Below are 27,326 nucleotides of genomic sequence, written 5' to 3'. Positions count from 1 at the left end.
CCTCCCGCTAGACCAGGTTGCTCAAAGTCTGATCCAACCTGGCTTTGAACACTGCCAGGGTTGGGGCATCTAATTTTGTAAAATTTGGGGTTCATTTGTATCCTAATTTAAAAAAAAAAGTCATATGCAATGGGCCACTAAGCAGAATTAGCAGGTTCCTACTCTTATGGACATCCCTGAGTTGCAGAATTCAGTTTATAAAACACACAGTGCACATACATTCCATTTCATCTTCTCTGTCATCTCCGTTGGGCTTTCATGGCTATTTGATCTGTGTGGGATCTTTTGGGGAAGCAATAGAATGTCTGAGTTGTTTTTCTGTGTCTGGGTTGTTGGGCTCTGTAATGGCTTACTCTGCCCAACTCAGACCTGCTCAGAGGGCAAGATCCTGCTGATGTGCTGGGACTATAATTAGTCCATGAGTCAGACACGAATCCTGCAGCTGCTCAGTGAAGTTCTAATTATTTTAATTCCTTGAGTTATTATCTTGTTGGATTTATTATGGTTTTCCCTCTCAGCATCTACAGACAGTTACTAAATTTATTGTTGAAAACATGTTTGCATAAGTGAAAGAGAATATGAGTCCATTATCTTTCCTGGAGAAGTGGGAGCATTCAGCAAGCAGTGGGTGCCCTCAGACCCAGCCAGGATACACCAGTGTGCAGGAATCAGGGTTTGTGGATGGAGTTACCTGGTGCCCAGTGGGGAGTAGTTTCATGAGAGCTCTTTAGCACCTTTTTTTACATCCAAACTATTGTACATCTCCTTGGCTGATTTAGTTTTAGCATACCTAACCCAGCATGGTTATATATATGATATGCAGCTAGCATGTCTTTGTTACCTTCTGCATGATAATGACATTAAATTGCTTTTTCACTCACCCTTGTGTCGGGGCTCCAAAATCAAAATAGTTGGCCTCTCATAACGTCACATCTAGTACAGTTACCATTTCCCTCTCCCTTTTATTCAAAACACACCCCAGTTTCACCAGCTTGGCACATCATAAGAGAGACAACATATTCTCCACTCCCTTTCATCAAGTTGGCACCTCAGGAGATTTTTTTTTTACCCCGTTCCCCATTATTTTCTTCAGTAGGTTTCAGTCCTGTAAATCCAAGTTTCCTTAGTCTTATTTTTCCTTAAAATCCTTGTGTACAGGCAAGAGTCCTCAGTGATCCTGAAGCTTCTTTACCCCATACCTTCAAGGCAGAGGTTTTTGCATGGTGGCTGTTGAGTGGTGATGGCCATCAGGAGAGGTAATTGCAGGATTGTCCCATCCTACAGGCTGGAAGCTCAGGGTGCTGTTTAGGCACTGAGCTCCAGGAGGAAACAGCCTGTGCAACCTTCCCCAGAGACAGCAATATGCCTGGCATGCTCTGATCCTTAATGGTAACGATTTAATTGAAGGCCTTATCTCTTTTACCTAAATTCTGCTCTTTGTTTTTTCCTGGATCAGCCTATAGGCTTGGTATTTTTCCAAGGATAGTTAAGATCTACTGCTCCTCACAATAGGACTTAACTTGCTGCACTGCCTTGCCAAACAGTTTTTGTTTTCAAATTGCATAACAATTAAATTCTCTTTATGTGGCACTGAAGTCTTAACATTAGTAATATTTAAGCCAAGAAAAATAGTAGAAAATATAAAGAAGGGTTTATGGGGCAACGTGTCAGAAATGTGTGCTGGGCTGAGCCAAATTGGGAAATATTTGTATATTCTAGGCATGTCTGTGTATTATTAAAGTTGCCTGGTGCTTCTCATTACTAGGACCTGTCTGCAACTCCTTAAAATTTTGCCAAAACATAACCAGTGGCTGAAATTTTGCCTGCCAGGTGTCTGACTCAGGCTCAAGTTTTGGCCAATTTCAGCCAAAGCAGCTCACTCATTTCCAAGAACAAGAGTAGGGAGGAACACGTTGGTTTGTGTGTTTTTAGACATCTTGGTGATTTTTCTTTTTCTTTTGTAAGTTTGGAGTAGAAATCTGACATTCCTTAGGAGACTGCTTTTGAATTTTTTGTCATCCTTACCAAAAACCTGTGAAACCTCTGAAACTGTAAACTTTGTAAAATTGCATTCAGCCTTTTTTTTTTTCTTAAAACATACAAAAGGAGGACCTTGATGGGTAAACCTAATCCACTCCTGTATGCCAAAAAATCTCAGACCTGGAATATTTCTGGGAGTTGTTTATTTAACTTCTGCTTCAAGTCCTTGAATGATAAGGATTTCATAGCCTCTGTAGCAACATATCTGCCTCAGAGCAACTGAATTCTCCCTGTCAGCAGAGAGGTGTTTTTCTTTTAGCAACAAACCATTATCTTCTGACTTGGCAGACCCGAGCCCTCTCAGGGAGTCTGAGTCATGCAGGTCCAGCTCCCCAGAGTGCCTGAGCCACAGCACAGGAGCCCAGTTTTCCCCCTAATGTCAGCGTTGGTGGTTCTGTGATTCTGTGCCAGCAGGTTGTTGCATTCCCCTGTCATCTGATTTCCTGCTGCCCACTGAGGGAAGCATTTCAGTGAGGGCTGGAGAGTACCCTGGGGTTGAAATGCTCTTTGCTTCTCGCCTTTGCAGTGCGTGACCCCAGAATGAACCCTGGTTCTCCAGAGCAATAACATCTGCTATCTCTCCTTTGTGGTTGTTTGATGGAACAATTAGTGCACATTAACTCAACCTGTAGTCAGTGTGTAGTGTGCACCACCAAAGCACGAGATAAAAGATGGTGAACTTTGAATAATTCTAGCTCCTGGCCATAGGCACATCTATCTTCACAAGGAGCTTTCTGAATCAGAATGTCCTTTCTTGAGTCTTGGAGCCTTGGTTTTTTGTTCTCTCAAAAGATTCTGGCCGTTATTATAAAATGTATTTTACTTTTATAAAATAATAAGGCAGAGCATCTTTGTGAGTGTGTAAGTGCTCATAAGCATGTCTATGCTTCCAAGAACTTGTACTTGAAGAAAACTAAGGAATTAACAGTCTTGACTTGCTTCATGATTTCAGCAAAACCAAGTAGCCTCATGATTTCAACAAAACCAAACCATTCTCCTTAGTGGAGTTATTAATGACATCTCAGAAAAGAATGCAGAACTCTCTACACCTGAAAATATTCCAGGAGTATCCACACCTAATTAGCTGGCCATCCTGTGAGGACTTGTGCATGCTCTTTACACACATGAATAAAATTAAGAATGCATTTAGATCTTCAAAGAATTGCTTTGTACTTTGGTTTGCAAGCAGTATTAAAGGAAAACATGCAGTACATTAATTGAAGAACTGAGGGTGCTTTTAACTACTCTTTTTGAAAACGCTGATTTTGCATATAAGGAGAAGTTCCTGGAATTCAGGTCACCCTGCACTGGCAACAAAGAAGGTCTTGCTTATGAGCCACAGTTCTGTTGGTAGTAGATACTCCTGATAGGGGCCCGATTTTATATGCCAAAATAAAATAAATTAAACAGGCACTCAGATTTACTTGAGGTAGTAAGAAGCCAACCATGCTTTAATGCTGGAGCATTTCTTGGTAAAGAAACACTTTGTTTAGGTTCCAAAACCTTGACCTGTGGACCAAATATTGCTTGGAGTGGAGAGGCTCTTGTGCCCAGTTTAGGTGATTTGTAGTTGTCCATGAGGCAAGCTTGGAGCTAAATGTGCCGCCTGATCCTCCCCAGGCATTGCAGGGTCAGCGTCCAGCTGAGATCCTCGTGTCCACCTCTGCCACACTGACAATGGCAGCGCCTCTGCCAGGGCACCAGCTGCAGCCAAGCCCATCCCTGTGTGATAAATGTCCCTTTGCAGTAGGACTGAGGTGCCAGGCTGAAGAATGGATGCGGCCAGGGCCCCTCGTCCCACCCCAGTGCCCTCCTCTCCTCTCCTGCTCGCTACCCATGCGCTAATCCTCCTCTTGTCTTGTCTTCTCACTTGTCTTGCAGTCGCTGTGAGCGCTTGCCTTGTAATGAGAATAAGGAGTGCCAGAGCCTGCCCCTGAGAATAACCTACTATCACCTCTCTTTTCCTACCAACATCCAAGTACCCACCGACATTTTCCGCATGGGCCCTTCCAATGCTGTCCCTGGGGATAAAATTCGGCTGTCCATCATCAGCGGGAACCACGAGGGGTTTTTCACCACAAAAAAAGTGAACAACCACAGTGGCCTTGTGGTCATGCAGCGTCAAATCACAGAGCCCAGAGACCTTCACCTGACAATCCAAATGCAGCTTTCCCGCCATGGAACTGTCAACACATTTATTGCCAAACTTTCTATCTTTGTCTCTGCGCAGCTTTGATCCCTGAATCACTGTCATCACTGGCTACTCTCTCTCTTCTAAGAGTAGCATTTTCGCCACAAGTTTTAATAAAGTTTTAGTTCATCCGTTGCACGCTGCACTTGCATTTTATTTGCTATCATTGTTCCAGTTCTTCACTTTCCCCTGTAACTGAACATCTCAGTTTGGGGAGATTCTTCTGTGTGATCTGCACCATTATACAGAGCAGAAACTGGAGTCTAAGAGCTTATTACCTGGAGGTTCTGAGGACTGAAAATCATTGATTTACTTCACACAGTAGTGGAGTTTGTCTCATCTGATGACAAACAGCTGCATATGTTTAGGTCTGAATTTCCCAGATGAAATAAGTATTAATTCGAGCTGTCTTAGCTGGGTCATCTTTAGAGAATTGCATCACTTAAGGGCCAAACTCTGCATTTTCTGAATATCTGTTAAACTTGGGCCCTTAGGACCCCAGAGGTGCCCACTGTGAAAGTGTGGAGCCAGATTCTGAGGCTGTGCTCTGTTACAGCCCTTGAGCTTGTGCTCATTCCCACCAGGTACAGATCCCAGTTCGAACTTTTTAGGATGGTACAAAAGAGAATCTCCTCTAAACGAGATTTGTTTTAGAGGTCTTTCATCTTGCTTTCTGTGGACTTTCCACTGAATGGAAGAACTACTGACAGGAGAACAGCAGTGAACTTCTAACAGCACTCAGCTGACAGCAGAGAGCTCCTTTGTCTTTCACAGCTGTATCCTGAAATGTTCCTGTCTACAGGAACATTTTAAAAAGGGTTGTCTCATAACACTTTTGTCTCTCCAGCTTCCATATCAAAGCTGACAAATTTTGAATAGTGAAGACTTTACCCACTACCACCATCCAACCAAACCTTAGGAGCCCTGAAAGGTCAGCCAGAATTCCAACATCCAAACCTTTCTTCCTTTACTTCGACTTTCTTCCTTTACTTCTATGCAATTAAGAGCATAGTGGACAATACAACTGGAATTTCTTTGGAATTCTTTTGTTTTCTGAGCTGGAAGAGGATTCATTTTACTCTCTGGTCCTTGTGTTGATAAATAAAAGCTCAGTCCCAGGGGTGTGATCCAAAATGAGTGTTTTACACCACCCTGGGCTCAGATCTCCCTGCTGCCTGGCACACAGGGAGAACAGTCAGTCCTAGAAGAGCAGGGAATAATCCATGTGGCTGCACATACAGAAAAAATACTTCACTCTGTAAATCCTGACAGCACAGGGTACGAGGGGGGAAACTGAGAACTTTCTAAAGGAAGATGCCAAGCCTTAACCACCTGAGCACAAGGAATTACTCCCTGAGCTGTGGGCTCCTGGGCTCAGTCACCAGCCATGGATTGGGGCATGATCACAGCACTGTGCCAGAGCATCACATATCCCCTGAGGCACAGTCTAGCCCAGCTGGCTGGCAGGAGCTCCAGTCTCATGAGGAATGCCAGTGTTTAATAAGCCTGTTGACACACTCTTCCAAAGCTGCCACAAGTTGCCAGTGGGGATGGAGTCCCAGGTTAAAATACTGAAAGCACAAGCCTGTGCTGCCTGAGCTAATGGGGTTCATTACTACCACAGAAGATGCTTGTATGTAAATGCCCTCTGGCTACCAGTTCATTATGAGGCCATAATTAAGTAGAATAAAGATTCAAATAAACTTCATTTTTGCAAGCATTAATATATATTTCTTTGGCAGGAAAGGAAGGGGGTGTGGGAATTTGGCCTTCAGTATTGTAAAATGCTGCCATATTAATTGCATTCAGCAGGGAATTCAAGAACAGGGAGCTCACATCCTCCTGTGTTAGATGCTTTAATGCTGCAGTGTCACTGGGACTTCCAGGAACACATATGGAATTATGTAGTGCCATTTATGTGCCTGGTCCTCTCCAGACGAAAATGAAATCAGAGCTCCTGGTCCAAAGAACTTATCGATTGAATCCAACAGAGAATATGGAAAGGACTGATACCAGGACCCAAGTAGAAAGAAAATATTATACTCAGGAAATAATCAGAGCAACTGAGCTGTTTTTTAACTTTGTTCTCTTTTAAATAGAAAAGGTGTTGAGGAAGGAGCAGTTCCAAAGCTGCAATTTATGTTAGAGGGGGAAAACCCGAAGAAAAGGTTCAGATAAAAAAAGTTCTCAGCACGTAGGAAGAAACTTTTGTCAGTCACAGGTCCCAGGGCAGAACATAAGCAAAAAAGGAAAACCTCAGCTATCAGAAGATCAAATGCAAAGATGATGTGCAAGGATAAAATTACAAAGTATTTTGAGATCAGAGCACATCATTAATAGCAAATATCAGGAAGGAGCAAAGGCAGGCCAATGCTGAATGCCTCAGACACTCCCTCCATAATGGTTTTTGCATTATTTTTTCTATTATCTAAATACAGCTATGGAAATTTAGGATGCTCTGTGTATTCTAACAGTACTACATTACTAATAAGGTCCCAAAATAAGTTATGCAAGCTGCTGGTTATTTGTGTCCCTAAAACTTTTAGATGATGCTGTAGTTATTATTTATGTGTTGAAGAAAGAGAGAAAAACTTTTAAAGAACTTTCCTGGAATTTGTGAACATATTATTGGAAGTAGAACTAGTGGGACTTGGCTGTAGTGAGCCCAGCTCAGCAGGATCCTGAGGAAAAATGCAGTGGGTTTATATGTAAATGTTTACTAAACTCTCTGTACACAGGGAGAAGAAGGGGATAGAGGGAAGCAAACATGAATGATGTTTATTTTGCATCAATTTTATATGTTACATGGTTTGAAATAGACTATTTTACACTGGACCTCAACTATGTAATTTAGCTGATCCTTATTTCACAGCCATGAGGATCAGCCAGCTGGAAGTCCCTTTTTAATTTGGCAGCTGAGGTTTAAAATAAGGGAATTGCATATGTTGTTGTAGGTCAGAGTGTTATGTCTGCATATCCAAAATTATTTTATCCAAAAATGTCCAGCAGGAGGCATTTCAGCAGAAAAGCCTATTCTGTTCCCTGGGGGGTGTCTGGGAACTGACAAAATTTTGTACCTAGGTAAAGGTGGGAAGTAAAGGGTCTCTTCTGGCCTGGGTGTGAACCCCAGACTCAGCTGGTGTTTATTAACCCAACTCTGTTGCCTCCCAGTGGGCTGTGCAGTTCACATCTGTTTAAGCAAAACATTGATATTGATTCATGTTTTCTCTTTATTTTAACTTCATACAGTATCAGCATGTTTGTCTTTGTTTTCTTTGACAAGCAAATGTGAGGAGCATGTAATAAGAACTTACTGATGTATTGACTTTTATCAGAACCATAAAGTCCCTTTGAACATCTAAAAAAGATGGTTTGTAGGTGTGGATTTGGGTAAGACATTTTGAAAAGAGCAAGAACCATTCATTTCTAGAGGTATCTGACAAAGTAAAACTTCCATTTTTGTTTCCCTTTTACTCAGTGATTTTTTCTCCCTTTTAATCTTTTAATTCCCCCCCCCCTCCCCTCTGACACTGCAGCCCTTTCTTTTTTCCACTTAGAAATATGAAGAAATGGGCAGGTCAAAGTTGAGATCATTTGTGGGGCTTAGTCACATTTTAAGTCCCAGCACAGCCCTTTCATCTCTCATGAGCACAGAGTGGGCATTGTGTGAAGTTCTTGAACTGTAAGTGACTTTAAATTCACTCTGGTGGACAAGGGTGAGAAGAAGTCATTTAACTTTTAATAGACTTTCAAGGCCGAATGAGCAGCTGGTTGAGATGGAATATATGAAATGACCCTTACCATTTCCCCAAACTCAAAATTCAATCTTTGAGGTTTCATATAGTGTGGTCAACTTTTTTCCTCCCCTGGTTTCCATTCCTCTCTGTTTCCTCAGTTTGGATGGAAAGGGAGGGTGTGAAAAAAAGATTTGAGAGAGGCTTTTCTGGCCCTTGCTGCGCTGAAAGTCATGGAAGAAAGTTGACCCTTCACATATATCCTGCCAGATTTCTAGAGTGGAAACGATTGTTTCTGCTTTACATGACGGAGTGAAAAAGGCTTGTGCAAAGTAAGTGCAGCTCCACTGAAAGTGGTGACACCAGGCCAGCTGAGGGCCTGGGTCTCATTGTTTGGTCCTGTTTGTCCTTGGAAAGACACTTTACATGGTGTCTTCTGCACTCCAGTTCTCCCTGTTTCACGTGCCTGGCTTGAAGACCTGGGTGTGAGGGAGTTTTGGCTGCAACTCTTGAGCCAAGCCAAAATTTTCAGCGGTCCCACAGTTCTGATGAGCTGCGTTTGTCTGAGTTTTCAGGGTGTGGAATGAACACTTACATCAGGCACAGTTTCTAGCCCCCTAGACTTCATGTCACAAAGCACTTAATTTTCAGGATATATGTGCATCTCTTTCTGGTTTGTCTCAGTGTGAGGCTGGAGAAGACAGACACCATCCGCTGCATCAAGTCCTGCCGGCCAAACGACGTCAGCTGTGTGCTGGATCCAGTCCACACCATCTCCCACACTGTCATTTCACTGCCCACCTTCAGGGAATTTACAAGACCTGAAGGTAAGTGGTTTGTTCCTTCTTCCATTTAACAGACTGCAACGTATAAAACCTCCACTGGAAAGCCTTGCCTACAGCCAGGCTGGCTACCAGTGCAGTGAGATGTTTGCACAGCTCCAAATTACAGTGTAGTGTTCGTTTAATTAAGACCTTCCATAGCCAGGAGTTTTAATTTTATGGAGGAAAGAAAGTCATTCTGAGCTCTAACTTCCCAGGCTAAGGAAATACTGACTCTGAATTCCCATGTACCACATTTACTCACACAATGCCATGTGCCCCATGACTTTTTTCTTCCCTTATTTGCAGATTCTGCCACAAGAAAAAGGTATTTGGTATATTCCTCCTGTCTGTGACCTGTTTTTTGCTATTGACAGGTGGCTTGTTCCAAGAATAAAGCCCTTACCTACATGCAAACATTAACCACAGAATACATTAGATTGAACGTGATTGACTGATTTTTGACCTGGGAACAAACAAAGGGTTGTTTCTCAAAATACAGAGTAAAGGAAGGGAAATTCCAAGGGCTGGACAGAAAGTTTTCAAGACAGGATTTTCCAAAAGCCCCCAAGTGAGTGGCTGTCCCCTGCAGCACCTGCGAGTTTCCAAGCCCTGCAGTTTCACAAGGATCACACTCACTTTTCTTAGTTCACATATAAACTTACAGATCGAGAGCCAATTTTTGCTCCTTGGCATTTGTAGGGGTGTTCTGGTCAGTGGGAGCTGTGCACACCCCCAGAGGGGGATGAGTGCTGCAGCCCTGCTGCTCTGCAGGGCAAAGCCCTCACTGAGTGGCACAGGCACAGAGAGAAGGGCAGGGAGGAAAGGAAAACTATTTTGGAGGGGTTTCTAAAGCTCCTAAACCTCTGTTTCTGATGCAGCCAAAGTCTCAGCCTTGCTGTCTCAGAAAGTTGTCCTAATGAAAGCCAGAGCTGATTCTCCCCCTCTGCATCAGGCAGGGGTGGGGAAGGAGACATCCCAGTCCTCTTCTGTAGAGGAACAATTTAAGCACCAATCCCTTGGCCGTGTAGAGCTCCTGTAGGTTGTGTCAGGCCTGTTTCAGGCCTTGGCTGGCCCTGCTTCCCAGGGAATCTGGGAATGCCCCATGGCCACTTCTGCTCCCACACACAGCCCTTCGGCTTCACCAGGTGTACTGGCAGCAGAGCGAAGGGTTTGGCCCAGGATGCTTCCCAAACTGTTCCCTCACTAGTCCAGCCTCGTGGTTTAATAAAAAGAGATGAGACCCAGCAATCTGAGAGCACTACCAAAGCCCAGGAGACATAAACTGGAATTCAGTGCGTGGCCTTGGGTGTGTTCTTACAGCCTCAAAGTTTAGTTTCCTCTTCTCCAGAGTGGGGATGGTAATGAGAGTAATAATGCCTACCTCCCTCACAAGGGACTTAAAAATAGTCTCCCTTTTATTTTTAAACCTAAACCCCTCCCCCAGTACTCCAAAGGACTCTAAATTGTAATGTCAGTACTTAGCCTGAGGGGATCAGAGTGATCTGTTTGGCTCCCTCCACTACCCACCCTTTGGATCCTCCGTGTTCTCCTCTTGGGGTACATGCTGCAAGTCAGAGTGGTTTCTAAGAGTGGTCTTTCTGGACTCTAACAGTGAGAGTGTTTTGGCTTCAGGGCTTCTTGGATGGTGCAGGAGGAGACAATAAATCTATCCAAACCCTCCCTTCCTCCATATCTTCTGTCTTTCCATTTTAAAGGACAGATTGGGAGTGGTGAGGGGAGCTTTGAGGACAAGTCATTTTGGATGAAATTGTGTCAGATTCTTCAGTGGTGTTTTCAAATAGTTGTCAGGACACTCTGTGATACTGTTTATTTGCAGAGATCATTTTCCTTCGTGCTGTCACACCTACGTATCCGGCCAACCAGGCAGATATCATATTTGACATTACAGAGGGAAATTTAAGAGATTCCTTTGACATCATCAAGCGTTACATGGATGGTATGACAGTGGGTGAGTAGAGTGTTTTCTGCTTACTTTCTTCTCTCAACGATACTGTAGGGCAAGGTCAAAGAAATTAACTCAAGTAATTAATCCCCACCTTGATTTTCGAGCCTGTATTGATACAATATTCTCCAATCCAATACGTGTAATTTGAACTTATATCACAGATAATTTTTTAATCAAAATACCAGAGGCCTAAACTTTAATTTGAGAAGTATTTTAACTTTTTGCAGAACTGGCTCTAATTACAAATGCAAATTGCTTAGTTTTAAAATGATGAGGTTTGCCCATTATAATCAAACCAAATATAAAATACGTAGTATGTCAGCAAAGAGACTGTAAATTTAATTAACTGTTCTTTATTGTTGAAGCAGCATTGCACCAATTTTTGGACATTAATCAAACTTTTAAAGCAGGACCGATTCACTGAAATTGTTACGTGCTTTAATATTTAATGACAGGCTGGTTCAGTTTGAAATAAACACTTCTGTTGAGGGTAACTGTCAAATCCTTTGGTTTAGTAGAAACTTCAGAATGGAAGGGGCACGTGTGATTTCCAGTCTCAGCCTGGCAGGAGGGGCTGTGGCAGGGCTGTACCCGTGTGCCCAGGTTGTGCCCAGCCCTGGCAGAGCAGGAGGGGCTGTGACCCAGCTCGGGGTCCTGCTCTCTGGAGGTTCCTCTCACAGCAGGGCCCTTTGGGGGTGTAATGCAGCAAGGCCCACCGCTCCCAGTGAACATTTGTGCTTCGGGAGGGGGCTGTGCAGGTTCTGCTCAGGTTTGCACACGTGCTGCTGGGCTTTCCAGCAGGACGTGCCTGGAGGAAGAGCAAACCCACTGCTGCTGCCATACAGACATACAGGTTTGGGAAGGAGCCCTTTTCACTGTGGTCTGAAGGTGGCACTGGTGCATTTCAGAAGCAGGATAGCCCAGCATCAGCTCTGCAAAGGTTTTATGAGCTGTAGATAAAAATCCCAAGTCATTAGGTTTATATTTCCTTCTTTATCAAACAGAAGTATATGTGAGTGCTGAGAAAGGGAGAGTCTGTTAAAGTAGGATGATAAGATTACAGATTTCAGGTACTGGGGCAATTCTTTAGCAGAGTATAAATGTTATCAGATCCCACAGGAGTTCCAGTAGTTTGCTTTTCGTGCTGTATGCTTTTTTCTGTCTGAAATAAGAAAGAAGGATGTGTTTGGAAAGTCAACTGGCCAAGGTATTCGCCTGAGGGAAGCATTTCCATTTTGAAGTACAGGACTGTGTGTCAATGGTATTTTACTTGGTAAGCTGGATATTTGCCTCACAACGTAAGGAGAGAAAGGATATTCTTATACACCAAGTTGAGAGGATAAGATACATGCCCAAGTACATTCCAAGCTCTGCAAAAGAACTGGGCAACTCTCTCTTCACCTCAGTTCCCCCATGTGCAACATGGAGATGATAAAACATGCCTATTACTGTCTTAATTAATTCTTGTGTGCAAGAGTCTTAATTAATTCCTCTATGTAAAAGTACTTTGAGATTAATGGATGGAAACTGCAAAGAAAACTGCCTGCAGCGGAATTGGAAAAGGAAAAACAAAACAAACCCCCAGCTGATATTACCTGGAGGGGCAGAGGTTCAGGACAGCACGTTGTATGTATAAAATTAGGATTGCAAATAATTCTGCCAGCAGCAGTTCTGCTGCTCTCATCATCATACCATTTTTCTTGTTATTAATAACCAGAATGTTAAGTGTTCCCATAAAAAGTACTGGGAAGTTTTCAAGACAAATAAATAAGATGGGATCCTAGGCAATGGGAGTTCACAAAGTGAGACCCTCTTGTAAAGAAAGGCAAGGGTTTGTGTAAGGGTGGAAGAACACAAAGGGCACAGATGATATCAGAAAGCTTTATTGGTTATCCCACTAAGTTGCAGCAACATGGGGGCTGTGGGGAGGTAACACAGGAACTCAGCAGAGCCAATGCCCAACCAGCCCAGTACCAGACAGGTTTACAGGAATCTCTGCTATTGCAATGTTCCAACTTGCTGCAATCAGCATTTCATACACTTGTGGGAGAGCACACCTGGCCCATCCTGCTGGATGACCACATGTGCCTCTGGAATCCCTGTAGCCTATTTTTTAATCTTTTTTTTTTTTTTCTGCCTGTTTTCTAATGTCTTTTTGCTGCCTTTATGGGAGAGAATACATTTGTTCTGTTAGTAAGTCATAGATGCGTGGGTAAAGTATATTTTGTTCCGCTGTAATATTTCAGGAGAAATGACCAGAGTATCTAAGCTATTTTATCTGCTAATGTAAGTTAGATCACCAGGTATCTTTTTCTACAAGACTGATTTCCTCTACAAGAGAAAAGATAGAAAACTTCTACAGGATATTCATCTCTCAGAGAGAAATTCGTAAGAGTATATGGAAAAAAGCAGTAAAATAGTTACTAGTATTGCTGAAAGAGCTGAGTGTAATAAACCTTGACTCGAGCCAGTGAAGGGATTCAAAGAAAGAAGGGAATGCTGGGACAAGAGGGGGAGAAAGGACAGGCCAGTGAAGACTCTCTTGCAGGAAGACCTTACTTAGTAACACAGTTTTTGCTAAGCTTTCACAAACCAGGAGAGAGATGATGCCTTGAGAAGGACCTGCATCTAACCTGTGTTTGTGTGAATGGAAAGCAAGAAGATGCTCTCAGAAGTGTAACAATAAAAAAGTGAAAAGGTACAGTTCTTTTGGGAAGGGTTTAAAGAGTGGGAGAGGCTGTTAGAGATGAAGTTACAGAAGGAAGGTGAGGGCTGCAACCCTGACAAAGGACTGTGGGCTGAAGAGAGTCAGGTCACCGGCTTCAGGCATTATCCCTTTAGCCTGAGACTGAGACATCCAAGGGCATGTTGATGAAGCTGAGAAATACATGAGGTGGGATGGACAGTGGCTGATCAGGCTGGGTTGTGCTTTGTTGATGGAGAGAGAGCAGCTGGGGTCGTAGGAGGAGATGAGTGCGAGGGAGCAGGCTGTGAGGAAGGAAAAAGAAGAAAATAGAAACAGAGGAAAGAGCTACCTCAGGGAACATTAGAAAAAGAAAGAACACGGCCTCCCAAAGGAGGTGTAGGAGGAGCAGTTCCAAAGGCAGGAGAAGGCAGAGACAAGTGAAGAAAACATATCAAATGGGAATCAATGATCAGCAGTATCAGACATGGAGGAGCTAAAAGTAAGAACAGACTCCAAAACCAGCTCTGCTGACCTACAGAAAGGATCTTCCAGAGGAAGAGGAGGAATGAAAGCCAGACTGCTGGAGTGGCAGCACACAGACTGGTGAAAAAGAACTGTGAAAAAGTCGCTTCCAGTATTTCTACCCTATTGTATCAAAAAGAGATGGTTCAGGTAGTGCTGTAGACTCTCTGTTACTGGTATAGTTAGAGGCCAAAGTGGCAATGAGTCCAAAGGATACTGTTAACAACTTCACCTACCAGCATGGGTGGGAGAAAAACAGAAGCGCAGAATTATCCAGCTTTGGGGGTTTTTCAAAGCTTTTATAGACTTTTCACTGCATTCCTCCTTTAACCAGCTGTCAGTGAAAAATGAAGAATGCATTTTCAACCTGTACAAAAATGTCCTATCAGTGCCTAAGGTGTTATCAGATGCTATAAAACACTTTCCCCTTCAGCTGTGCATTCATTTCCTTATAACAGTAATCCCACTTTGTCGTCTGGTAAACTTCAGTAGGGTTTCAAAATTTCATGATACAGCTAAAAGGAGCTTTGATAGGCTGAAATCTTCCATCTTGCATTTGGTAATAACCTAAGATATATATTCTTGCCTATGAAGCAGAATGGTGCTGTTCTTCTGGAAAACACTCGGAGCCAATACAGCTATAAAATGTCACCATAGAGGTTTGCAGGGGGCTTGTGCTGGTGCTTGAGTACACTGATACCTGCACTGATTTGTACTGCTGCTCTCCCTTGGTATCTGCAAGCATTTCACTGCTGTCTCTGTCCTGCCTTTGCAGCCTGTTTTACACGGGTGACAGTTCATAGTGCCACCTTTGAACCACCACAGAAAGTGTCTCAACTACTGATAGCAGAGCACTGGACTTAGCAGCAGTCTGATTTCTGTGGTGGTGTCATGACTGTTTAGTGTGTTCCAGAGGCTGGGAAGAGACTTGTAAAGAATGACCAAGAAGGTAAACAAAACTAGACACCATAGGAAAGTGTGCTTGTGAGATCCATGCTGGCTGGGGGGCAGGAGAAGGAGACTGAGACTTGCTTTGTCTCTGAAACCTGTCCTAAGCACAGGGGGAGTAGTTCTGTATCTCAGAGTGGCAAAATCTTTTCACAATTTGTATGGCCTGACATTAAATTCCATCACTGGATGGAAGAATGTTTGGTTCTGAGCTTTGTCTCTGGACCAGCTCGCCGGGAAGTGCCCTCACATTCCCCTCTGCTTGAGCCTCCTCTGCTGCTCCAGACTCTCTAGGTTTGGGCCAGAGGCTGGCTGGCTCCTGCCATGCCTGTGTTATGGTGTTTAGCACAAGGAGATTCCTGGGCTGACCTGGGCTTCCTGGCACAACTGTGACACTGAAAGCAGCAGTTCATCTCCAGCTGAACTTCTGTGAGGCTGAGGAGGTACAAGCAGAGCCAGGGCGTCCAGGAGAGCTCTGCTGTCCACAGGGCAAGGAGAGATAATGCGCATTAACTCCTGTGTGAATACACCTGCCAGGCAATAAGCAGCAACAGGAATCTTTTGTCATGACTGCAATGCCAGTAGCATGAGATGACAGTGGGGTTTGGCTGTACAAAACCAGTGCTGGCCAGGCATTCCCAGCGAGTTCACAGAGCAGGACATAATTCAGCGGGGTTTTCGACAGGCTCTTGCGGCCACACATTAAAAAAGACACAGTCCCTTTAGTATCTTTGTTCTGGTTTCATCTCTAGGCTTGCCCCTTTCACAGAGGACCCCCTCAGCAAAGAATATCTTGTGAGTTTTTCTCTATGCCAGGTTGCCCCGCAGAAATGAGTAGCTGTGCATTTGAGGTGAGGGTGGCCAGAAGCCATTTGGTAAATGGGATCCTGGATTTATTGCCTAAACCTGCCCTTTTGGGATGCTGCTGACTGCACTGTTCAGTAGTCAAATCTCTCAACACCCTCCCTCCCCTCCAGAAAAATATCAGGCTGGAGAGCTCTTCTGGGGGCAAACAAGCACCTTGAGCGGGAGGTGGATTTTCATTTCGTGTCTGAGAAATGCTGAGGGTGCTTTTCTGGTGAGAATGAGCCTTGTGCCTGAGTGGAACAACCTTCCTAATGCCAAATTTCACTCCAGCCATATTGTGCTGTGTGCCATGATGTGGCTCCTTGCCAAAAAATGCTTAGGCTTGCAATAATTGATTGCCCAGATGTCAGGGATCCAAGCTTGGCTGAATTGGAACAGGCAGGGTGAGCACAGCCACTCTCACTAAATGGAGACATTACCTGTCTGTGATAATGGACATGGTGGACACCAAACCCTCTCTAAATAAGATTTTGGGAATAAAGCATCAGGAGGCTGATATATGTGATTTTGCACCTTCTGGACATTGAAGTTTTTCCACCTGTTTTTGTAATGTGTAAGACTCCTCTACTACACAAAGCGTGTCACATTCTCAAAGGTGAAACAGGAAAGATTAAAAAGTATATGGTGGAAACTATTTTTTAATGAGGCTACTTCAAGTACAGTTATTGCATTTTAGGCCTGAGTGATTTCGCAGCATTGTCAGCGTTCAAACCCACTGCGAGGTTTGGCTGGAAGGCAAACCAGGGATCTAAAGGCACTTCAGCTTTGCCAAACCAAGATAAGAGCACATCTCTCTGAAGTTATTTGGTATCCTTAATAAAGATCATAGTATTTGTAAACTAGCCAAACCTCAGTAAAATCAAAGGTTGTTTTTAATTCTTTCATAATACCGAGGCTCCATATGATCCAACATGACAGATAATAGCTTTGAAAATATTTACCATTTGTTTCTGGCCAAAAAACGTATTAATACCATGAGGCCTCTTTATGGCCTCTTTATTTGATGCATTTCAGCAATCAAAGCTTTCTAGAGAAGCCCGAGTGTTAATGAAATTAAACTTCATTGAGTGGTTGAAGGATAGCATTTATGATAAATTGAATCCCAAATTTCTGATCTGTTGAATAAGGCAGAAAGATCCTTTCTTTCACGCTGGAATGTAGTTCCTGTACTGTAATTTCATTTTTTCTTTGGAATTGAAGCAAAGGGCAAAAAGAGAAGCAGATTTGGTTTTAGCTAAACTTAAACCAAGACTGGTACCCTGCGTGGAAACCTCAAAGGCTGGGAGTACCTGGAGAGTTTCAGACACAATTGTTTAAAGAGTCACTAAAGGAGAGCTCTGCCTTTCCATGGCTGATAAATGGTTCCTGTGGTCACAGATCCCCTGAGCATGGGGGGATCTGAGCCAGAGCTGGTGGTTGTGGTCACAACCATGGCCCACCTGGTTACTCTGTGTTTCTGAGGGGTGTCTTCCATACCCCTGACCCTCCCTGACACTTCTCAGGGAAGGATGCAGTAGAGCTGGAGCTGCACTGTTGGTCAGTGGTTACTGAACTGCTCCAGGGACACACACACACACACATATACATATATTTCTTTATGGTTTTTCACTCCCAAGGTAACGTGCCACTGCAGTCAGCACTGGGCTGGCCCAGGGCATCAGGAGTCCTGTTCATGTCACTGGTGCCACACTCCCTGTGACTGTGTCCCAGTCACCATCCCCTCTCTATTCCCAGCAGGACACACTGGGGTTCTGCTTGGTGTTCTGGAGTCTTGCTGGTGCTCAGAAGGGAAACCCCCTTTCTGTCCAGCCCTGAGCAAACACCCGAGCCCCTTCCCTGTGCTCAGCATCAGTGCTTGTGGGGCAAGCTACAGTTTGGGTTCTTTTCCTTCAGGTGTTAATCCAAGGGAAGGGGGGAGGATATAGCAGGACCACTATTTTTGATCAGCCTAAAACAACAGTGAAATTACACTGGGTGCCATACAGTTTATGAAAGTGAATTTTATGTGTCCAAACTGACTTTGAAGCATTTTATAAGCACTTAGTTGCTCAACAGTTGAAAAATAGACCTTTTTTGTAAGAATTTGAATAAAGATCTGGGAGGTCCATGTTTTTGAAAATCTTGTCCCCAAAACACTTCAGCAAAGACATGTGTAGCCTGCCACATTCCTGTGGAGCAGTTCTCCATCAGCATGGAAACCTTGTTAACATCCAACTCTAACCTGATCCTTCAAATCTTTTGTTTTGTGAAGGGTTCACCATCAAACTTGAATGAAGGTCTAATTCACAATGTTATGAGAGCAATATACTTCAAAGCAAGAGGAAACCTATTTCAGTACTTGTATTTTGATTAATGAGTTTTCTGAATCCTTTCACCATATTTAGGTTTGTCAGGTGTGGCAGCTCAAGGATTAATGATATCTTCAGAGCTATTTTTCTGTATATGATTTGATGCCTGCAGTGATGATTACCAAGAAATATTTCATTTTCCAAGGAGCGGCCACTTATTAATAAAACAGATTATATCAGAAACTATAGAGCACCACATAGCAGGAGCCACATTGTTATTGTCACAAATAATTGAGAGAAATATAGGTAGCTTTCACACACACACACAAAAAGAGAAAATGAAAAAGACTATTCAGCTTTTGCGAGATGGAGGAATCTCGAGTGTACATGAACTTTCTGAAAACAGCAGACAGACATCTGGTGGTCTGGGGAATGCCTGCAGTTTGACAGCTAGATTGTGCCTTCAGGCACAGTCATGAACTGGAGAGGAGTGGAGGAGCATGATGCCTGAGAGGCTGCCTATGGGGGCAGGAATGGGGCAGGAGACTGGGTGGCAAAAGCCACGGAGAAAGCTGAAGTGTTCAGCGCCTCTCTCTTTACTGACAGGACTGGCCTTCAGGAGTCCTGGGGTTCTCAGAGCAACAGGAAGGTCTGAGGCAAGGAATGCTCCTCAGTGGGGGAGGTTGAGGTTAGGGAACATTTAAACAAATTGGACATGGCTGAGTCCATGGGAGCTGGTGGGGTGCCCCCAAAATGCTGAGGGAACTGGCCAATGCCGCTGTGAGGGACTCTCATCTTTAAAAGATTGTGATGATCAGAAGTTCCCATGGAAAAAGGCAAAAGTCACAGCAATCTTCAGGGAGGCCAAGGAGGATCTAGGGAAGTACAGGCTGGTCAGCCTCATCTCAGTCCCTGGAAGGAGATGGAGCAAAGTCCCCCAGAAACCATTTCCAAACATCCTAAGGACAAGGAGGTGACTGGGAGCTGTCAGTGAGGATTTTTGAAGGGGAAATCATGCCTGGGCTACCTGACAGCCTGCTACAAGAAGATGGCTGGGTTAGTGGGTGAGAAGAGAAGAGTGGATGTTGCTTATCTTGACTTCAGTGAGGTTTCCAACACCACCTCCCTTAATACCCTCAGAACCAACCCGGGGAAATGTTGGCTGGGTAAGTGGACAGTGGGGTAGGCTGGAAACGGGAAAAGGCTGAGCTCCAGGCTGGCAGGGTTGGGATCAGCAGCACAGCTCACAGCCAGTCACCAGGGCTGCATCCAAAGTGTCCATGCTGGGGCCAGTTTCTTCAGCAGCATCCTGGATGATGGGCCAGAGGGACCTGGACGGGGGTGCAGGGGAACCAAACGCGGTGAGCGGCACCAGAGCTGTGCTGCCATCCAGGGCACTGTGACAGGCTGGGCACAGGGGCTGACAGGAACCTCAGGGAGTTCAGCAAAGGCAGCTTTCACTCCTCCAGAGGCAGCAGGACGGTCCCTAATGGGCTGTTTGAAGCAGGGTATTTTCAGGAGTAGGATCCAGTAAGCAGTTATCTGAGAGCTCAGTCACATCCCTCCTCCCCTGGCACGCGGTAGGGCAGTGAGTACTCCAGTAACTATGCTGGCAGAGCAGTTTAGGCACTGCAAACCATTACTTTGGCATAAACTTTTGGAATAAAGAGCAGCCTTCAGGAAAGGAATTTAATTAAACTGTAATGCATGCAGAGTCCCAAAGCTTTTTACAGAAAAAAAATTGCTAAAATAGCCTAAAATATGTATTTTCTGTTTGTGATCAGGATACGAATTATTTTCCAACCTTATTGATGAACTTTGTATATTTATAATGAATACTGAATAAGAAATAACTTTTTTCCTTACAAATCTTAACATGACTTGAGTTGAGGTCTACAGAGCCAAAAATAAATTTGGCTATGTAGTTTTGGCTCCACACTATACATATGTATTTACATGCTATAGACTGAGATAGCCTGGTGTTCCAGCCTCACCTGCAACTCCTTGTCTATGGTTTGATCCAAAGAAGCATTTATTCATGGCTGGGTTTGTGCCTCTTGCTCATTTCTGGAATGATCCTATCACCACTGCCTTTTAAAATAGCCCCTGTGATGATCGTTTCCCTAGTCCTGAATTTCCTAATTGCCTGAACATCTCTTTTGAAACTATGACTAGGCTCTTAAGTCACACTGATGCAGCTGAGATGTTTACTCTTAATTTTGTAAATCTTGGCCAGCAGTATAAAGCAAGAGGCCTTGAGGAGAAAAGAAAACTTGAAGTTATAGTCCAAGGTCTTGCATTAACATGAGGAGATCAGTCTTCTTGTTTTGCTTGAAGGAAACTCAGAGACATGCTTTTCCCCTTCAGCAAGTTGTTCACCACACATTACCACCAGTGTGCCAGTGTCTTGGGATATTTTCCTTTGGCAGTCATGCCATGGCTGTGGGTTCCAGGAGGCTGAGGTGACAACTGGTTTTGTGATTCCCAAATGTCATTTGCTTAGATAAGGGTAGTTACTGCTGTGATGTGGCACTTCAGACTATTCATCTCTGACAAGGCTGTAAAAAGGACCAGAGTGGTTTTTGTGGGCAAACAGAGATCCAGGAGTGGCTAAATGCAGGACTTAAGAACATAGGCTGAGATTATTTGGAATTTAATATAAAGCCCAATAAATTACCTGAGTTTCAGCTGAGTTTATGCTCCAGCTCCACAGCTCTCACCACATTCTCTGGTACTCACGTTTTTCCAAATGAATCATTTCATGTTCCAAGTATTCATTTAAAGCACAAGGAAAATAGCTGGAGGAAAAATTATAAGGTGTTCTTTCGAGTCACTGAAATCTCTCTCTTGTAATTGTCCCTAACAGCTCATCCCAAAAGTTCCATCTGAAAACAGACAGCACTTTCTCTTACTGTGTAACAGCACATTCTCTTGACAATCCTTGCAGTGCTCCTTTTCAAAGGGAGCACATTTCAGTGGGGTCATGGGTTCACAGTGGGCTCAAACTGAAAGAGGGAAAAATTAGGTTGGATATTGGGAAGAAATTCCACCCTGTGAGGCCCTGGCACAGGTTGCCCAGAGAAGCTGTGGCTGCCCCATCCCTGGAAGTGTCCAAGGCCAGGTTGGACGGGGCTTGGAGCAACCTGGGCTAGAGGAAGGTGTCCCTGCCCATGGCAGGGGGTGAGACAAGATGGGCTTCAAGGTCCCTTCCAACCCAAACCATTCTGGGATTCTTTTTAATGATGGACTTCAGCTTTTGTTTACAATCAGGCCTGGTAGACTCATAGCCCAAAGATTAGGAGATTTAGGGGAAAAACTGATTTACTTGGGCTGTTACGCTTCTCACGTGGGATTTTTTCTATTTAATGAGGACTAGACATTTCTACTGTTTTTACCAGAAGGCCATGTGCTGTGCCAGCATGGGTGAGCTGGGCCTGCTTCAGCCCTGATCAGCACATGATGACCAGAAGAAAACCATGTCCTGTAACCTCATGGGGGGAACGATGGGAAAGGGCCAAGAGGAAAAGAGCTCTTGTGCTTCTTACTGAACACAGAGCTTGAAATGTGGTTGAGGGAATTGATCCCATTTTTGATAGCAGTGTTTACTGTATTTTTCTGAGTGTAGCCCACAGGTTATTTGGAAGAACAACTTTTGATTTGGCAGTACTTGGCATTGTTTTTATATACACAAATACACATAGCTGCATAGGCAGGTAAGGCAAGAGGAGTTCAGTGCAGCAGGTCCTCTCTTCCAGCAGGCAGCAGATATAGCCCCTGGCAACCCTTGATTCCTCACATGCTCCACTGACACTTCTCTGCTTGATTTTTTGGGGATCCTTAAAAGTTTGGGTTCTCTGAAGCTCTCTTTTCAAAGAGTGGGTGCAACTTGTGTCTGTTCTGTGCTCATAATGGTGATACAGATTTAAATATTTGACTGGACTCAAGAATCAATCCCTGTCGAAAACCCTGTGAGCTTCACCTCTGGAACAGAAAATGTAACCAAGGCAAACCAGCCTTTTCTTGTGGCAGTGTGAAAATCAGTGCTCTGGTTCTGCTTTGCTTTCTGCAAACCATAGAGATGCCTGCTGGAGGAACTTTCTCCAGAGAAAAGGCAAATGCAGTGTTCAGCCAGGGGTGTGAGGAACACCACGACCCAGGTCCCCTGAGAGTGCAATTGCAGCAGGTTTTGTGGTTAGCAGTGGAAGAAATGAAGAAAGTTTGTTTTAAAAAAAAAAGGATTTCAAAGAGTTTTGCAAGTGCTTCAGCATACTGGGCAGTGAGCTTAGCACAGAAGTCAGAACTAGGAGTCTGGATTTCTGGAGGCAAAATGTGAATTCATGGTAAGGCAGGGACTTGTCCCCCAGGACAGGTTGACGTGGTAACACAGGAGCAGTGCTTCCCCTCAGCTGGAGATGGAGCTCCTCAGCAAATCAGCTGCCTCACACAAAAGTACAAGCAGAAACCAGACACAGAGGTGAACTGCCTGAGGGTCTCACATATTTCAAAGCAGAGAAATGTAATGGTATCTTAAAGAGGTATAGACAAGCCAAGGAATACCTGTGGCATCTAGAGAACAAGTCTGGTGAGGAGCAGCTGAGGGAGCTGGGGGGGCTCAGCCTGGAGCAAAGGAGGCTCAGGGGGGACCTTCTGGCTCTGCAACCCCCTGACAGGAGGGGGGAGCCGGGGGGGGGTCGGGCTCTGCTCCCAGGGAGCAAGAGACAGGAGGAGAACTGGCCTCTAGTGACACCAGGGGACATTTAGATTGGATATTAGGAAAAATTCCTTCACTAAAAGCATTGGAAAATAAGTATTATATATTATTTAGGTTATTGTCCTCACTACACAGGGTGACATAGTTTTATCTTAGACAATATTAAATATGAAACATGAAAGAAGAAACAGGACAAGAGAACAGCTCAGTGCATTAATTACAGAGCTTTAGAAGTTCTGGGCCATGGTCAGACTACCACTGTGACATCCAAAAACTTGCTGCCTCTCACTCCAAGACTGTTTGCTTACACAGATCAGCAGGTGGAAAGGATGGCCACAGATCCTGTTTACAATAAGGGCAAAGTGTGCAGGAAAAAAATAAGTCTTATCATTGCTTTCTAAAGGAGGTCAGCAAACCATGAAGATAGCCAAGCAGATTTGGGATGTGTAATGACATCTCTGCTCAGTTAACAAAACAGCAAATCCAAACACGGGTGAGCTGATGGAAGGGCTTTGCCTGGCCTGTGACATGGGGCATTCTCTGCAAATGGAGCCTGTATTCAGGTTACAGGTTATGAACCAAAGAGGATGAGCAGCACCAGCAGCACATCAGGCTGGAGGGCACCAGCAATTACTGCCACAGATGTGCCTGTAGGCAAGACAACACAGGTGCTCAAGGATGCCCAACACATGGGATTCAGCAGCAGTGGGAATCTCCATGTTCGTTTATTATCAGTGATTCACCTGTTCAAATGTAGACACATTTTCTCCTGGTTTATTTTTTTTTGTGCAAAATGCTTACCTAGCTGAAATTAATTTTGTTGGGAAAAGATTGGGGTGAACTTCCTTAAATAAACTCACCCCATTTGCCAACTGCAGAGGCTGAACCTTCGGTACCCAAAGGGACCAAGTGCTGGTGTGTGACAGGCCTCTGTTTTCAGGTCATTTACTGAGCAACACCACTGTGCTCCTGACGTGCTACAGAGAGCACCTCACAGGACAGAGGGCACTGCTGCATTCATCCAGGACTGATTCCCAATCTGCAGTTATCCCCATGTCAAATCTGAGTGGCTCCATCCAGCTACTTTGGATTTAGACTGCTAAAAGATATCAAAAAGCAGCAGCTTAATTTCTGCATTTCCTGACTTTTCAGTGCATCTAAAAATTGTAACCTTCCTGTTACTGTAAGGTATGTTTTTATACTTAATATTCAGCTATAAATTGTGATGGATGCCAGACCACCGATCTGGATCCACTAGTCTGCCAAAAGGGAGAGTGGAATAGCATGCTGATGCAAATGCTGCAGTGTCTCCTAAATCCATGGTGCTTGAAAACACCCAGAATTGTTACATGTGGCTCCTTCAAATGTGTCCTGGGCTAAATGTTTTGGATATTGACTGATTTCACTGAGCCATGTGTGTGAATTCCAGGGACCAGGCCTGGATCTCAAGTTTTTTCTCTGGATTTCTGTTTGGCACTGCTGGCCTTGGTTGGGTCTGGCAGAGCTGCCCCTCCCTTGTACCTCCCGTGAAAGGCACGAGACAGCAGAGAACCACACACAGGCAGCTCCACATGGCAGCAACACCTTGTGGAAGGTGGCCTTATACAGCACTTCTGAGGCAAGTCCTGGGAGCAATGAGACAAGATCATTGGGAACTGGATAAGCATGTAGCCTGATTTCAGGCTCTGAGTAACTTTGCTGTTGCACAGTTTCCACCTGCATTTGTCCTTGAGTTTGGTGGAGACAAATACTCAGGTTTCCCATTTTAGCACTTGTCACAAAACAAAAATGTGAAGCTCTCGAGGACTGAATCTGCCAAGAGCTGCAAACCTCTCATGCTTTTGTCCAGTAGAACATTTCAAGGTTTTCCCCTAACCCTTTTTTTCCTTCTGCCCATTTCAAATGACTGCATCCTTACACTCCTGCTGTAGCACAAACCCACCTGCTGGATCATCCTGTTCATTTAATGGGAGAGGAGTGAAATAGTCCTGCAGGGTGGTCATTTCAGGACCATTTAGGACATTGGCACAACCAACTGGAGTTTTTGTTTGTTATTTTTTCAATTTCGTTTAATGTTGTGGTACTGTTGTGTTTCTATGTGCAGTTTCTGCCTCAGCAGAGCTGTCAGCACGCATGGCATTCACTTCCCAACCATTTGAGAGGCTTCATTTTGAAAGTGCATGGAAAGGCACTGCCACATGGAGGGCAGGGCTTGCCCATCCCACCTTTTTTCCTGCTGTTCACAGGATGCATCTGAGCAGGAAGGAGAAAGTTACTGATGGTTACTGAAGGGATGCCATAGTGGGGCAGAGCACAGCAGAAAGGACACCACTGGCAATCCCACCCCCAGAGCAGAGTGGACTCTACTAGAGCAGGGCAAGAGAGTGTAGAATGCTGTAAAACCACTGCTAAATGGAACCAGCAGCCTTTGCTCTCAGAGCTGGGTGATGACAGCAGGAGCTGCTCCCGGGGTGGGTTCCAGACAGCCAGCACTGAGTGATTCCAACGCTCTGTGTTTCCGTGGTTGTCAGTCAGAGCAGGGCCTGCAATAACGGGATGGGTTGTTAGCAAAATGCTTTCAATGTGACCCTAAAGGGAGGGCAATTTTAGCCAGGCTTTTCTGTTTCAATACATCATCTGCCAAGCCCAGTCATTTTTATAAGGTACAGGAGAGTAGCCAAGAAAGCTAAAAAAAAAAAATAAAAAAAAATATAAATATATGTAAATGTATGTACATATAAATTGTAGGGGGAAGGATTCTTAAAAAGTGTATTCATCAAATATGGCAAGGAAAGTGAGTGCGGTGAGAAGTTTGCAATTTCCCTGCATGCTGAAGATATTAGTTAGTGTTTGAACAGGACAAAGCTGTAATGTCAGCCCTGCCTTAGCACAAGGTGCTGACAGCCTGCATAAGCAAACGTTTCTGTCTCCCATCAGATCTCAGTGTGTTCCTAGGGAATGGCTGCAGGACGCTGGGATGGCACTGCTGTGCTGCCTGCCTGTGAAACACAACCCCCAGCACACAGGGCAGGAGCAGAGCCTCCTTCCTTACACTGTGTATTTCCTTCTGAACCAAAGGCTCTGTCAGCTCACTCTGAGCAGGGGGTCCCCACGAGGCTCCCTGTGCCTGCTGCCCTTGGCTCCCCGTGGTTGGGACATTTGAGTACATCCTTCTGGATGGGAGCATATGGCAGTGAGAACCGGTTCAGGAGCTGACCTGGAGCCTTTGGAGTCAATGGCAGAGCTTGTGTTGACTTCCTTTTGTAGGTCTGAAGTTGTAACCCTGTTCTGTTCAGCCACATCATGTCAAGGCACCGATAACACCCCTTGTGGCCCAGATGTGCCTCCCCAGGGTCCTGTCCCACGCTCTGCCCAGAGTCCAGGAGCCTGATTTCAGCTTCAGTCCCTGCCTGAAGGGGGCTGGAAGGGGGCTGGTCTCCAGAATGATTTCTGCTGTCCCAAATGAAATGAGATTTTCAACACAGTCCCAGGAGTTGTATGGCATCCCCAGGTGTGCTCATGTGCTCCTGGGGGCAATATGTGTGCTGGCTTATCCAGGGAAATCTCCTGTGGAAAAGCAGTGTCGTAGCCTGCTTATCGAATTTATGTCTCTGAATAAAAGGAAAAAAAATATTGCTAATTTCAGAATATATAGGAGATTTTCTGCCATTAGCAGCATTTTAGTGCTATTTCTATATCCTCTTCAAGGTATTTTGATGTGCAAGTTGTATTTTATCCTTATTTTGCCAGCTTTATTGCGAGACCCAATAGATAAAACGCTGCACTGAACACAAAGGGCAGCGTAGCTCGTCCAGGCTTGGCTGATTCTCCCCTTAATCCCAGCAACCTCTTCCTGTCCCCACAGGTGTCGTTCGCCAGGTGAGGCCCATCGTTGGCCCCTTCCACGCCATCCTGAAGCTGGAGATGAACTACGTGATGGGGGGGGTGGTGTCCCACCGCAACATCGTCAACGTGCACATCTTCGTGTCCGAGTACTGGTTCTGAGGGAGCCCTGCACCCCCAGGGCCAGGCCTGCAGCAGTACCACGAGCTACTATGTCATATACTTGTTTGTAAAACCCAATAGTGTTCTTCTGTTTGTTTTGTTTTTAAATATTTGGTTTATAGTTTAAGACAAATAGCAAGCTATTACGTTGGTTAGACGTAGGGTGGAGCAGATTAAGGGAGCCTGGTGTAGTTTGTCTGTATAAATAAGTAGTGTGTAAAAATGCTCGGCTGCCTAGTGAAATTTGAAACTTTTCTAAACGTTTGGGCAGATCTCAGCTATTGCTCCTTGGCCAGATAACCTGAGTGACTGAGGCTGTGGAACAAAACAGATGTCAGAGTTCATTGGGATGAATATATGCTATCTCTGGATGGAAGCAGTTGGGTAAGGATTAATAATTTCACCCCAATATTAATTACCTTAAAGGATTCACATTGTCAGAGAGTGCTAAGTATTTGGGTTTGGGCCCCCATAGGATAGCTCTGAACAGGCTCTTAGAATCGTTAATAATTCTTGAAGAGTTCAGCCTGGATATTTAAGAAGT

The 27,326-nt window shown here is 44.5% G+C and overlaps 1 protein-coding gene across 6 annotated transcripts in view; it reads left to right on the top strand.

Annotated features, from left to right (window-relative positions):
* FBLN1 (fibulin 1) overlaps window positions 1-26,992 on the top strand; it is a 61,208-nt gene extending 34,216 nt beyond the window's left edge. For 4 of the 6 annotated variants that reach the window (XM_027660866.1, XM_027660871.1, XM_027660869.1 and 1 more), the window contains 3 exons: window positions 8,650-8,792; window positions 10,627-10,758; window positions 26,643-26,992. In XM_027660866.1, the coding sequence (XP_027516667.1) occupies window positions 8,650-8,792; window positions 10,627-10,758; window positions 26,643-26,782 (415 nt within the window). In that variant the 3' untranslated portion in view covers window positions 26,783-26,992. Of the gene's footprint in view, window positions 1-3,921; window positions 4,367-8,649; window positions 8,793-10,626; window positions 10,759-11,865; window positions 11,960-26,642 lie in introns of those variants that run through there. The other 2 variants (XM_027660868.1, XM_027660867.1) reach the window with 2 other exon arrangements.
* The last annotated feature ends 334 nt before the right edge of the window (window positions 26,993-27,326 follow it).

Source organism: Corapipo altera, unplaced genomic scaffold, assembly GCF_003945725.1.
Source record: "Corapipo altera isolate COAL_440 unplaced genomic scaffold, ASM394572v1 239, whole genome shotgun sequence".
NCBI classification, from domain to species: domain Eukaryota; kingdom Metazoa; phylum Chordata; class Aves; order Passeriformes; family Pipridae; genus Corapipo; species Corapipo altera.
This window is presented reverse-complemented; position numbering and strand designations above follow the sequence as displayed.